At 44.5% G+C, this 12295-nt stretch overlaps 1 protein-coding gene across 2 annotated transcripts in view; it reads right to left on the reverse strand.

The window, feature by feature from the left end:
- Positions 1-2441: 2441 nt before the first annotated feature.
- The window catches only part of LOC117409570 (importin-13-like), a 39398-nt gene continuing 29544 nt past the window's right edge, over positions 2442-12295 (reverse strand). Inside the window, exons 12-20 of one of the 2 annotated variants that reach the window (XM_034924379.2) lie at positions 11309-11389; positions 9502-9639; positions 8720-8816; positions 6643-6695; positions 4825-4891; positions 4644-4702; positions 4075-4164; positions 3691-3872; positions 2442-3238 (exon numbers count right to left, since the gene is read on the reverse strand). In XM_034924379.2, coding sequence (XP_034780270.2) covers positions 3142-3238; positions 3691-3872; positions 4075-4164; positions 4644-4702; positions 4825-4891; positions 6643-6695; positions 8720-8816; positions 9502-9639; positions 11309-11389 — 864 coding nt within the window. In that variant the 3' untranslated portion in view covers positions 2442-3141. Of the gene's footprint in view, positions 3239-3690; positions 3873-4074; positions 4165-4643; positions 4703-4824; positions 4892-6642; positions 6696-8719; positions 8817-9501; positions 9640-11308; positions 11390-12295 lie in introns of those variants that run through there. The other variant, XR_009329633.1, reaches the window with a different exon arrangement.

Raw genomic sequence — 12295 nt, forward strand, 5'->3', positions numbered from 1 at the left:
GGGTTTTAGCTAGACATTTTTTTAAAAGGCACTAGAAAAAAACAGACAATTAATTTATTGTATGCACAGTTATTATAGCAAAGGAAGCCTTTTACCTGTCTCCAAGGTGTTCTCCCTGACAGTGTATGTGCAATAGCAGACTTCTTTCTCTTGTATCTTTCCATACCCTGGCAGCTGGAAAATGAATATCCCTGAAACTGCACCCTGCAGCAGGAGTGTAATGGAATGAAGTAGTACTGCAATATGTCTATCTGTGAGCCCTTGTTTTTTTTAAGCTCATGAAACCCTGTGTTAGAAAAAGCTAGGAGAATGTTTTTTACTCTTCAAAACAGTTCTTACAAAAAAATAGTCAGTTAGGTGATAGCACCCCGTAAAACCAAAGGCTTGTCTGTAATGAAACCACACTGTATCACTTTACTGTATAAGCAGTTGACAGAAAACAGTGCAAAAAAAAAAAAAACAGTAGACCAACCACTCTCATAAGAACATAAGAAAGTTTACAAACGAGAGGAGGCCATTCAGCCCATCTTGCTCGTTTGGTTGTTAGTAGCTTATTGATCCCAGAATCTCATCAAGCAGCTTCTTGAAGGATCCCAGGGTGTCAGCTTCAACAACATTACTGGTATGTAGTATGTGCAAAGGTTGCCTCTTTCTCTTCCAATGAAATAAAAAAACTCAGAACACTAACTAATCTTACTGTACCCAAGTTGTTACTGTGCTACTTCAATAACAAACTGGTTTTGAGATAATACTTAGCCTGGCGTCACCGCCCGTTTTTCATCAGCTTCATGCTAAATTCATCCTAAAGCTACACAGTTTCAGGGAGATTCAGTTCTCCTTCTGCATCTACAGGCTGTAATTCGTTGTATGCATTATTTCCATATTGAGAAGTCTACAGTGAGCATATCATCTAGTAAATATCTCTAGTGTGACTATATGGGCCAGAACTAAACTAGGATGTGATTGTTTCAGAGGAACCTTACAAAAGGGAACAAGTGTAGCATCTTTCTGCTACCAATACACCCTGATTGCAAAACAAAAAGGCAGGTGTGTTAGCAGAAGAGTTTGTTTTTAACATACATACACACATACACATACACACACAAAAGAAAAACAGGTTACCGTGACTATAAAAAGCATTTACCTTCTAAAAAAACAGAGCTGATTACTTATTTATTTTCTGCTAGAATATCCAACAGTGTGTCGTGGTTCAGAATTCATTTAGAAAATGTATCATTAAAAGGCCAGAACAATATTAGTGAAGCATCTAACCGTGGAACTCCAGTCAGGACCCCCTCAGGGTACGGTCAGGGCTAGCAGAGAGGCGACACCGTACTGCTTGGGGTAGGGGAGCTTTACCAATGTCGTGTAGAACGGGGGTGAAATATAGCACTGTCTTCATGCACAATAAATACACTTGATTAAAACATACTGAGTAGTTATTGAAGTGAATTCATTCCTGTTACAGGGTTGCTAGAAGTTCAGCCACACTTCACAACATGTTGGTGTTTCTTCAGTATAAAAAAAAAGGAAAAAAAAAACCCTTTACTTTATGATGACAAGCAACTTTATGTCATCGGGTACAAAAACTTGCCTGTGTGTTTTTTGTGAGGCTTGCAAATTCTAATGATTCAGTAGATCTGTTTAAGGAAAAAACTCAAAAAATATGATGAATCAAAATATCAAACACACACTGCCTTATATATATATATATATATCTTTAATAAATTAAAACTAGGTACAAAAAAAAAAAATGTACATAACCCATATTACAACAGGATGCCTTCATCTACGTTTTACAATTCAGACCCCGCAGAGCTCAGCCCAGCCACACTCGCACTTTGGAGCTGCAGGGCAGGACAGGGTTTACAGCCTGAAAGAGGAGAGCCATCTTCAAGGGGTAGGTGGGCATGAGCACCTTATTTACAGCCCCTAAGAAACAGATGGATTCCAGTTGTGCTCCTGCACACGATTCCATATTCAAGACGATGGTGGTTTGCAAAGGATAATGCTTGCGAATCATCAACTGTAAAAACCAAACAGAAAGGCACCCTCCCCTCAAGATATGCCTGCCGCTTAACGTTGCAGAACAGCAGGGCACATTAGAAGCCATGTTCGCAGCCTGCTTTACACAAGTCGTAAAAAAACACTTGCTGAAAACTGGTCTTGTTGGATGTTGCAATTGTAGGGTCAATCTGGAAATGTCACAAACGATCAACAAGGAAGAGGGGAGTTGGTTTGCCTGCATTCTAATGGTTAATCTTTACGAAGCAGAGCAATGCAGGACCGTTTGCCAAAGTGCAGAATTACAATATATACTGTTATTTTTATCGTAGTCGTTCATCTTCTCAGTTTTTTCTCTTTCCCTCTTTCAGCAGCAGTTCATATTGAATCTCATCCACAAGGAAGTATAGTAGTGCACAGTCTACGTATTGTTGTTCATAAAGGTGAAAAAACAAACAGACCCCACAGAATTCACAACTGTCATCACACAGCTTTAAATACACACACGGTTTTAAAATCACATACACAGAACACCCAGTATGTTAGCGACACGCCTACGCTTCTTCATGTCTTTAATAACCAGCAGTTCCTACAGCTGTTCAAGTTTTAAAAAAATCAAATCAAATGATACGGCTAAGAATGCAACCTCCATCCTACGCGTCCCTCCCTCACCTACCTCCCTTTCCTTTCTCTCACAAAAGTCCACCAGCAGTGCAGCTCCAAAGGTTGTTCTTAGAAAAAAGTCTTTGTTTGTGATGCATCTCAGGAAGAAAATTTGAAGTACTTGTGCTGGGTTCAGAAAGCATGCGTTAGGAGAGAGTCAGAATTTACCAGGGCAGGACTTGCTCCTCTATGCGGTGTGGAGAAAGAGAGAAGATTCCTTTACAACAAATACAGAGATATTTAAAAAAAACAAACAAAAAAATCTTTGTTTTTTTAAAAGAGGGAAGAATTCTTCAGAAGTGTCTTCAGTTTACATCACAGCAGCACTGTGTGCTGGGATAGCAGGGGAGCAAGCAAGAAGACGGTTGGATCAGTTTGAATTCTTTACATGTTGAGTACGTTTGTCTCTTACGGGAAAGTCTAACTGACCCTCGCAGGTCCGTTAACCGCTGGGCAGTGCAGTTCACAGCCTGGTCAGTAGTCAGCCACGTACTCTGTGCCATGCAGACCACGGCACAGCAGCGTGAACTCCTTCACTACCTCCTTCACTCGCCGCTTGTTCACACGCTCCCTGAAACACACAACCCAGACATTGCACTCTGTTAGAAGAAGACTGAACCAAGAAACGTGGCATGGAGAAATCCAACTCAGTCTGTCTTTCAATGTCATGTTGGGAGTGCTTGGAGGGAGTACCTGAGGATCTGCTGGGTGAAGGTGTCTCCTGGATGACACTGTGCTAGGGGAATGGAGGGAGTACCTGAGGATCTGCTGGGTGAAGATGTCTCCTGGATGACTGTGCAAGGGGAATGGAGGGGGTACCTGAAGATCTGCTGGGTGAAGATGTCTCCTGGATGACACTGCAAGGGGAATGGAGGGGGTACCTGAGGATCTGCTGGGTGAAGGTGTCTCCTGGATGACACTGTGCAAGGGGAATGGAGGGGGTACCTGAGGATCTGCTGGGTGAAGATGTCTCCTGGATGACACTGCAAGGGGAATGGAGGGAGGGAGGGAGGGAGGGAATACCTGAGGATCTGCTGGGTGAAGGTGTTTTTCTGCTCCTGGGTGACGCGTGAGGAGGGGAAGCCTGGCTGCTGCAGCACCTCCTTGAGCCACAGCGACAGGTAGCTGAAGCAGTGCTTGTGCAGAGCAAACAGGATCTCTGCAAACTGGTCCACCAGGGTCCGGGAAGACTGGCCTCCAATCCCCTGCCAGGACAAGTACTGGGGTCAGGTGCTGCCGTGTGTGTGTGTGCGTCCTTCTCTCTTTTTATTTTAATTTTTTAAATCAAAATCGTAATTACATTTGTCAAACAAAATAAGGTTGTCATACATGCAAATAAAAAAAATAATAATCATGGAGCAGCACAGCGGTCAGCTGGGTCTGCCCTCTCGTCTGCTCTCCTCTCACCTCCAGCACAGCCTGCAGCAGCAGCTTGCCATCTTCATGCACCACCTGCCCGATGGGAGGGACATCTCCACAGCGAGGCAGCAGCTCCGTCTGAAACAAGAAGCGAGGGGGGCAGGACTCGGTTACACAGAGTTGATCTTATTTTCTACTGACTTTATTGTACTTTATAACTGATTTTCTGTAATGTGATCTGATTCTGTAAGGGCGTCTAATAAATAATAATAATAATAATAATAATAATAATAATAATAATAATAATAATAATAATAATAATAATCGCAGTTCAAGACAGGGCACAGCTACACAGAGAAACACAGCACAGCTATTAAGGATAATCAAGGCTGAGTGAATGAGCCTTCAGGTTGGATCGGTGACACGCAGTTGCTTAATCTCTTCCAGGACAGACCCTGCTTCCAGAATTTAAATGGCCCTGCCAGGACCTGGATTCTCTGGTGGATCCTGCAGGGCGGCTTCGAGAAAAGCTTGTTTTGAATAGTGAAGGGAACACCAGTAAAGTGACAGGGGCAGTGTGTGAGCAGCAGCGTCTCCTACAGGACAGCGCTACTTACAAAGAAGAGGCAGGTGGCCTTCACTGTGGGTGCCTCCGGGAACTTGAGGGACAAGACTCCTGTACAGACACAGAAGAAAAGCTATTGAGACATTTGTGGGGCACATCACAGGAATGGGGAAATACTGACATAGCTTTACATATAGGAAAAATAACCAAAGAAATAGGTCTGGTATACTCACCGCAGTGAAACACAGCCTTCACATCAAGATTCTCAGACAAGAACAAATTGGGTTTCCTTTTGAGAGCCTACAAAGCAGACAAAGCATTTGAAAAGAGCAGACAAGCTTACTGACGGAGCAGCTGGCAATCTCTGAGTCACAGGACCCAGTGGACACCTCACACAAGGCCTCACAAACTCTACTTACCTGCCTTTCATTTTGGTGCTTATTGATTTATTTTTTCATTCTTTTTTTTTAAATTTCTGACTAGGTCACTTAAGGGTTTGTTTCTTTTCTTCTTTTGAAATAAAACAAACAAAACAAAATCAATATAAAATTATTAAATGCAATAACAAATTTAAAAAACATACTGCAAAACCAAACAGTAAAATTTAAATTAATTAAAAGGCATGATGTGTTTTGTTTTTTTTGATCAAATATGTAACAAAATCATTACATGTAAAAGACAACTGATGTTTCAGAAAAATATTTTGGATGGAATGGGAAAAGTTATGAATTTTCAAAGATTTTCTTCAAAAAAGGTTGGAAATAAAGAAAAAAAACCCAGAAAAAATATATTTGTTTTTAAGGAATTTGAAGTTATAATCATTTGAAAACACTAGAGGGCGCTGTTCCAGGGAGACAGGGAGTACTGTGGATCCAAATCCATTCACCATGACCAGAACCCACTCCGGACCTCCAGCTACAACCAAAGAAATAAGAACATACTGCAAGAACACAAGAACGTTTACGAACGAGAGGAGGCCATTCGGACCATCCTGTTTCTAGTAACTGATTGATCTCAGAACTTTGCTAAGTTGGGTCCTAAAGGATCCAAGTGATTCAGCCTATATTTCTGCATATATTCACTAGAAAATATCGAGGCAGAGTTTGATTAAATTCAGGTGAGCTGTTCCCAAGATGTAACCTCTAACAGGTCACAATTTACATTTCAAGACAGTCTAATGTTTTATCATCCAACTGTACAATTTCATTAAAAAATCTCCAACAGATTCATCAAAAATCTGACACGTAATTCCCAGCAACCCATTCAATTAGCATCAATGAGGAACACTGCCCTTCTAGTTATTATTATTTATTTCTTAGCAGACGCCCTTATCCATTGCGACTTACAGTCGTAAACAAATACATTTCAAGAATCACAGTACAAGTAGTACTATTCCTGGATGTGCCCACACTGAACTGAATCTTTCTCCAGTTTAACCGCACAGGCCAGCACAGCACGGGGCATTTTTCTTCTCACGGAACTCTTGGTCGTTTACATAAAATCATTTAATTTTGCCCAGACCCACACGTGTGCTACACTAATTCACGGCTTTCAATCTTTCACATTTTGTGTGTAAATCTTTTGGAGAGTAATGCATTTACTGTTTGTTAACTTACTCGTCTCTCGTGTAACATATTTATTTTGAGAATAACAATGTTACCTCTCTCTCAGTACAGCTGGTACACCAAAGAGTACCCATTATCCTTTAAACATGCAGTCTGGGATCCCTATCAGCCCTGTGTCTGTGACGCATCCCCTCAGATCCAGCAGTACTCCCGGTGCCAGCCTGGACAGACAGACAGACAGACTGCCCTGCTATAAACACCCCGCTCAGATCAGCATGCCTCAGCAATCAGCAAGGCTGCTGTGTGACACGGGAGCCGCAAAACAGCATCACAGCAGGGCACGCCATTAGTGCCCACACACAGACTGTGGTCAATAGAAAAGAATACAAAATAAGAAGGATCTAAATCGAATTTAAAACAGAGAGAAAGAGAAAGAGAAGAAGAGAGGAAACTGAAAGTGAATGAAATAAGAAACTAAAAACACACCTGCGCCTGGAGTTGCATAAATGAATCAACAATATCAGGATGATCCCTGGGCCCTAAAATATAATAAAGATGTAACTTAAGAAATAATAAGAAGAATAAGAAGAATAATATACAAAGAGCAACTCAATTGTTTTCTAGTCATGTGGAAAAAATCATTGAAATAATTAACAAGTGAAAGGGGGGGGAAAAAGGACATGTGAAGCTCAAAGCAGTTAAAAAAAAACAGAACATACAGAAACATGAAACTGTTCAAAATCTAAAATAAAAGAACGGAACTGCAAAAAAGAAGGTGTGTGTGGGAGGGTGCGGAACCCAGGAGCAGGGCAGGAACGACAGACACATTGTTCTGATGATGAAGCACAATGCCCTGGCCTCACAGCCTGCACTAGCTACAACACGCCTCTGGAGGGTGCTGGAGAGGACACCTTCCAAACAACCTTGACTTTATTTTATTTTATTACTTATTGTTATTAGCAACTTGACCCAGGTCTGAAATATCACACTTATCTTAACTAATGTAATCTCCTCCTTGTTTATAACCGCTGGGCATATCATTTAGTGTTTCAGTCATTACAGTAAAACTTTAACATAATGGCCACAGATTCATACTGAATTCCAGCTCAATACCACAGGGATAACACCTGAATATTATATGCACTTCCTGTGCGTTCTGAAGCCATTCATTTTGAATTCAGACCTGTTACAACGACGTTGATTGCATGTATAAGGCATGCATTCATACCCTCGTACTCGCCCACCAGCACTGTGAGACGTGTTCATGCACGCATGCCTTACAGATGTGAGTAGGAGTACTAGTAGAGAGCTGTGGTATTTCAGAACCTGTATCTAGTAGCTCTTAAAACACTTCACCACACACTAGTGTGTAGAATTGGAATTCCTGTATACAAAGCTAAGCATAGGTAACCCTCTGCCAGCGTTAGAAAAACACGGTCCAGCACAGGACTTTCCATTGAACTGAATTCCTAACATGTCAACAATGATCAACCAATACCAGAGCGGTCTGTTCATATTGTGCCTGTTCATAATAAATGAGGGTTTGGTGTTTCGTGAGGAACATCATTGAGGTTTCCTCCTCATAGTCTGGTTGTTAAACTAGCCAGTTTGGAACCTCACTGAACACTCTGGGCTCCATTCACAGTTTGGAACCTCACTGAACACTCTGGGCTCCATTCACAGTTTGGAACCTCACTGAACACTCTGGACTCTGTTCACAGTTTGGAACCTCACTGAACACTCTGGGCTCTGTTCACAGTTTGGAACCTCACTGAACAATCTGGGCTCTATTCAGTTTGGAACCTCAGTGGACACTCTGGGCTCTGTTCACAGTTTGGAACCTCACTGAACACTCTGGGCTCTGTTCACACAGCATTCATTCCTGAGTTATTTAACAGGTTTGATTCTTTGTCTCTACGGTGTGAGAAATGAAACCAGCTTGGCTGCTCAGCGAGATCCAGCCGCACCGCCCCTGGTTTCTTCCCACCGTTTCCATGTGCGATCTCTCCGGCACCAAGCTTCAAAGGCACTGCCCCAGCACTGCACTGCACTTCACAAAGAACCCCCTTCTCCACTGACAGCACAGCGTTAGGGGCCTCTTTCCTTTAAAAGATCTCCCAGGATGCTCTACAGCAATGCTGGCCTAAAGGTAAAGCAGATCTTTCCTTGTTTGTTTATTTGTTTATTTATTATTTTGCTGTTTTTTTAAATTTATTATACAGGGTGTTAGTGTACCAATATTATTAAAACAGTATTACATTAAGACATTATTATGATGATGCCAAACCTGTACCAGTATCTATGCTGGAAAAAGCATCCCAGTATGACGAGCCTGCCTCTGATCCCTCCCTCCCGCTTTGCTCCCACTGTCTCAAACCACTCATCCCATTCCCTCTCTGCCTCTAACCCCTCCCCTTGACCCCAACCTCCTCACTGCCTCTCACACCCCGTGTGTCTGCCTGTCTCACTGCCTCTCACACCCCCTGTCTGTCTGTCTGTCTGTCTGTCTGTCTGTCTGTCTGTGAACCCCTGCTTCAGTGGCAATGAGCCTCCACGGACATACCTTGTTGGAAAATGGACAGCGTTACCGTGGTAACCAGCTGGAAGAGCGCTTTGATTGGTGGGAAGTGGTCAGTCTCACTGGCAAAGATATGGACCATCTGAAAACAGAACAAAGGGAAATTAAGAGCTAGCGTTGAAAACCCAAAACCAATCCAGCAGAACACTGCAAACGGACCGGCCCCCCACCAGCACTGCAGACAGGAACCAGGGGCCAGCTGCACAAAACACATTCCTACTTATTAATCCCCTTAACTCGGTAAGGACCCAATTCATTGTTCTTTGAAAAAAGAAATCACACAAATACACAAGTTGTATTTATGTAATTTGATACATTACATTTGACTTAACTTTTGTGGTTGACAAAATTGGAGAAAGTTATCATAACAATATAGTTAAAGAGAAAATTGGGAGTGTCTGGGTTACCTGTCCAGAGCGAGGGAGTGTCTGGGTTACCTGTCCAGAGCGAGGGAGTGTCTGGGTTACCTGGCGAGTGCGAGGGAGTGTCTGGGTTACCTGTCCAGTGCGAGGGAGTGTCTGGGTTACCTGTCCAGTGCGAGGGAGTGTCTGGGTTACCTGACCAGTGCGAGGGAGTGTCTGGGTTACCTGTCCAGTGCGAGGGAGTGTCTGGGTTACCTGACCAGTGCGAGGGAGTGTCTGGGTTACCTGTCCAGAGCGAGGGAGTGTCTGGGTTACCTGTCCAGTGCGAGGGAGTGTCTGGGTTACCTGTCCAGAGCGAGGGAGTGTCTGGGTTACCTGTCCAGAGCGAGGGATTGTCTGGGTTACCTGGCGAGTGAGGTCCAATGCAGAGGCCTGAGGGATGGTGCTGTACATCTGCCCGAGCATCCCTGACAGCTGAGAGATCATGGGGGTGAAATCATGGAGCAGCGTCTTCACAGACTTCTCAAAGATCGCACACACAGCCTGCAGCACCACAAACACACACACATTTATTATTCAGCAAGGCATTACCCGGCAGACCTGGTCTCAATTATAATTATAATTACAATTACAGCAGAATGGTTTGAAGTAGCTTAACATTTGATTCTGTTTTCTCTCTTGGCAGGAATGATTAATTTCTTTACAACCAATTACATGACTGTCAACATTATTTTAATTTTCTCTCGGTGTCTGTAAATATTTACAGACAGCAAATATTTACAGACAGCACTGGAAACAACAGAGACTACTGAGAGAACAGGAACAAAGGCAGCTTGAAATCAACCCCCACCCCTGCAATGATTCAGACACTGGGAGTGAAATAAGGTCTTCCTGAACCAGCCTGCACAGCAGCTCCACGAGAGGAGCAGTACTGAACCAGCCTGCACAGCAGCTCTGTGAGAGAAGCAGTACTGAACCAGCCTGCACAGCAGCTCCACGAGAAGAGCAGTACTGAACCAGCCTGCACAGCAGCTCTGTGAGAGGAGCAGTACTGAACCAGCCTGCACAGCAGCTCTGTGAGAGGAGCAGTACTGAACCAGCCTGCACAGCAGCTCCACGAGAAGAGCAGTACTGAACCAGCCTGCACAGCAGCTCTGTGAGAGGAGCAGTACTGAACCAGCCTGCACAGCAGCTCTGTGAGAGAAGCAGTACTGAACCAGCCTGCACAGCAGCTCCACGAGAAGAGCAGTACTGAACCAGCCTGCACAGCAGCTCTGTGAGAGGAGCAGTACTGAACCAGCCTGCACAGCAGCTCTGTGAGAGGAGCAGTACTGAACCAGCCTGCACAGCAGCTCCACGAGAAGAGCAGTACTGAACCAGCCTGCACAGCAGCTCTGTGAGAGGAGCAGTACTGAACCAGCCTGCACAGCAGCTCTGTGAGAGAAGCAGTACTGAACCAGCCTGCACAGCAGCTCCACGAGAAGAGCAGTACTGAACCAGCCTGCACAGCAGCTCTGTGAGAGGAGCAGTACTGAACCAGCCTGCACAGCAGCTCCACGAGAGGAGCAGTACTGAACCAGCCTGCACAGCAGCTCCACGAGAAGAGCAGTACTGAACCAGCCTGCACAGCAGCTCTGTGAGAGGAGCAGTACTGAACCAGCCTGCACAGCAGCTCCACGAGAGGAGCAGTACTGAACCAGCCTGCACAGCAGCTCCACGAGAAGAGCAGTACTGAACCAGCCTGCACAGCAGCTGTGAGAGGAGCAGTACTGAACCAGCCTGCACAGCAGCTCCACGAGAGGAGCAGTACTGAACCAGCTGAAATAGCCACACATTAAGATGCTCTTGCAAATTCGCATTATCATTGTGGACAAGTGTCATGCACGACTGACGACGGCCCAGCTACAGGATGAATACATCCCTTTTCAGTGTGCCGCTGCAGAGATGAATTTCCCATCTTTTTGCTGTCATATTTCAGAAATATTTTGCAAGACTGACATTATACAAAGCCACATGGACTTTTATTATCACCGAATACAACAATGTCGTAATTTTCAGTTCTGCAATGCAGTGGATTATTCCACAAACTGCTTTGAACTGAATGACAGGCCTACTAAGAAATCACTGAAAGCACCATTGAAGCACATCAGGACAGGAGTATAAACGGTGCTGTTGTCGTGTTAAATGCATTGACTCTCTTAGAGGCACTCACCTCAACCACCTGGGAGTCATTGAGCCACTTGCTGAGCACCGTCTGTATGAGAGCGAAGACCTGCTGAAGCACGACCACCACCTGAGAAAGACAGACAGACAGAGAGGCACAGACAGGGAGAGAGACAGACAGAGAGGCACAGACAGAGAGAGAGACAGACAGAGAAGCACAGACAGGGAAAGAGACAGACAGAGAGGCACAGACAGAGAGAGAGACAGTCAGAGAGGCACAGACAGGGAGAGAGACAGACAGAGAGGCACAGACAGGGAGAGAGACAGACAGAGAGGCACAGACAGAGAGAGAGACAGACAGTCAGAGAGGCACAGACAGAGAGAGAGACAGTCAGAGAGGCACAGACAGGGAGAGAGACAGTCAGAGAGGCACAGACAGAGAGAGAGACAGACAGAGAGGCACAGTCAGAGAGAGAGACAGTCAGAGAGGCACAGACAGGGAGAGAGACAAAGCCCGGTCAGCAATTCAAACAATTTAGGAGTAAAAAGCTGAACTAAGCAACAGCACTGTATGCTATTGCACATGTATATTGTTCCTTGTATCACAATCATGCTTTGATAGAGACATCGTCTAAACAAGGAAATGCATAAAAACTGCATGCGCTCCACATCAGAGAGACACAGGGCTGCTGAACATACTGTGCGAGTCAAATCAGTGGCCTTCATTACACAGGGCTGTGATACTCAGTGCTAGGGGAATTGAAGAAACCTCTTGGAAAGGGATTTTATTCAGAACGAATGACCTTGGCTCAGCGGGCCTGGAACACACAGCCAGCCCGGCAGACTGCCTCAGTGACCTGACCCCCTGCCTCCCAGCACAGCTCTCGTCTGCAAGGCTGCTGAGAAGAGCCGGCAGCAGTGAGGCAGCCCAGAGAGGATCGCTATTTATATACGGGTCATTCTCTGTGATAGGGTTATATATGTTTTTAGCATTTCATTATTTCTTGATGTGCAAGTCAGACATCAAAAACACATG

The sequence above is a fragment of the Acipenser ruthenus genome, chromosome 10 (genome assembly GCF_902713425.1).
Source record: "Acipenser ruthenus chromosome 10, fAciRut3.2 maternal haplotype, whole genome shotgun sequence".
NCBI classification, from domain to species: domain Eukaryota; kingdom Metazoa; phylum Chordata; class Actinopteri; order Acipenseriformes; family Acipenseridae; genus Acipenser; species Acipenser ruthenus.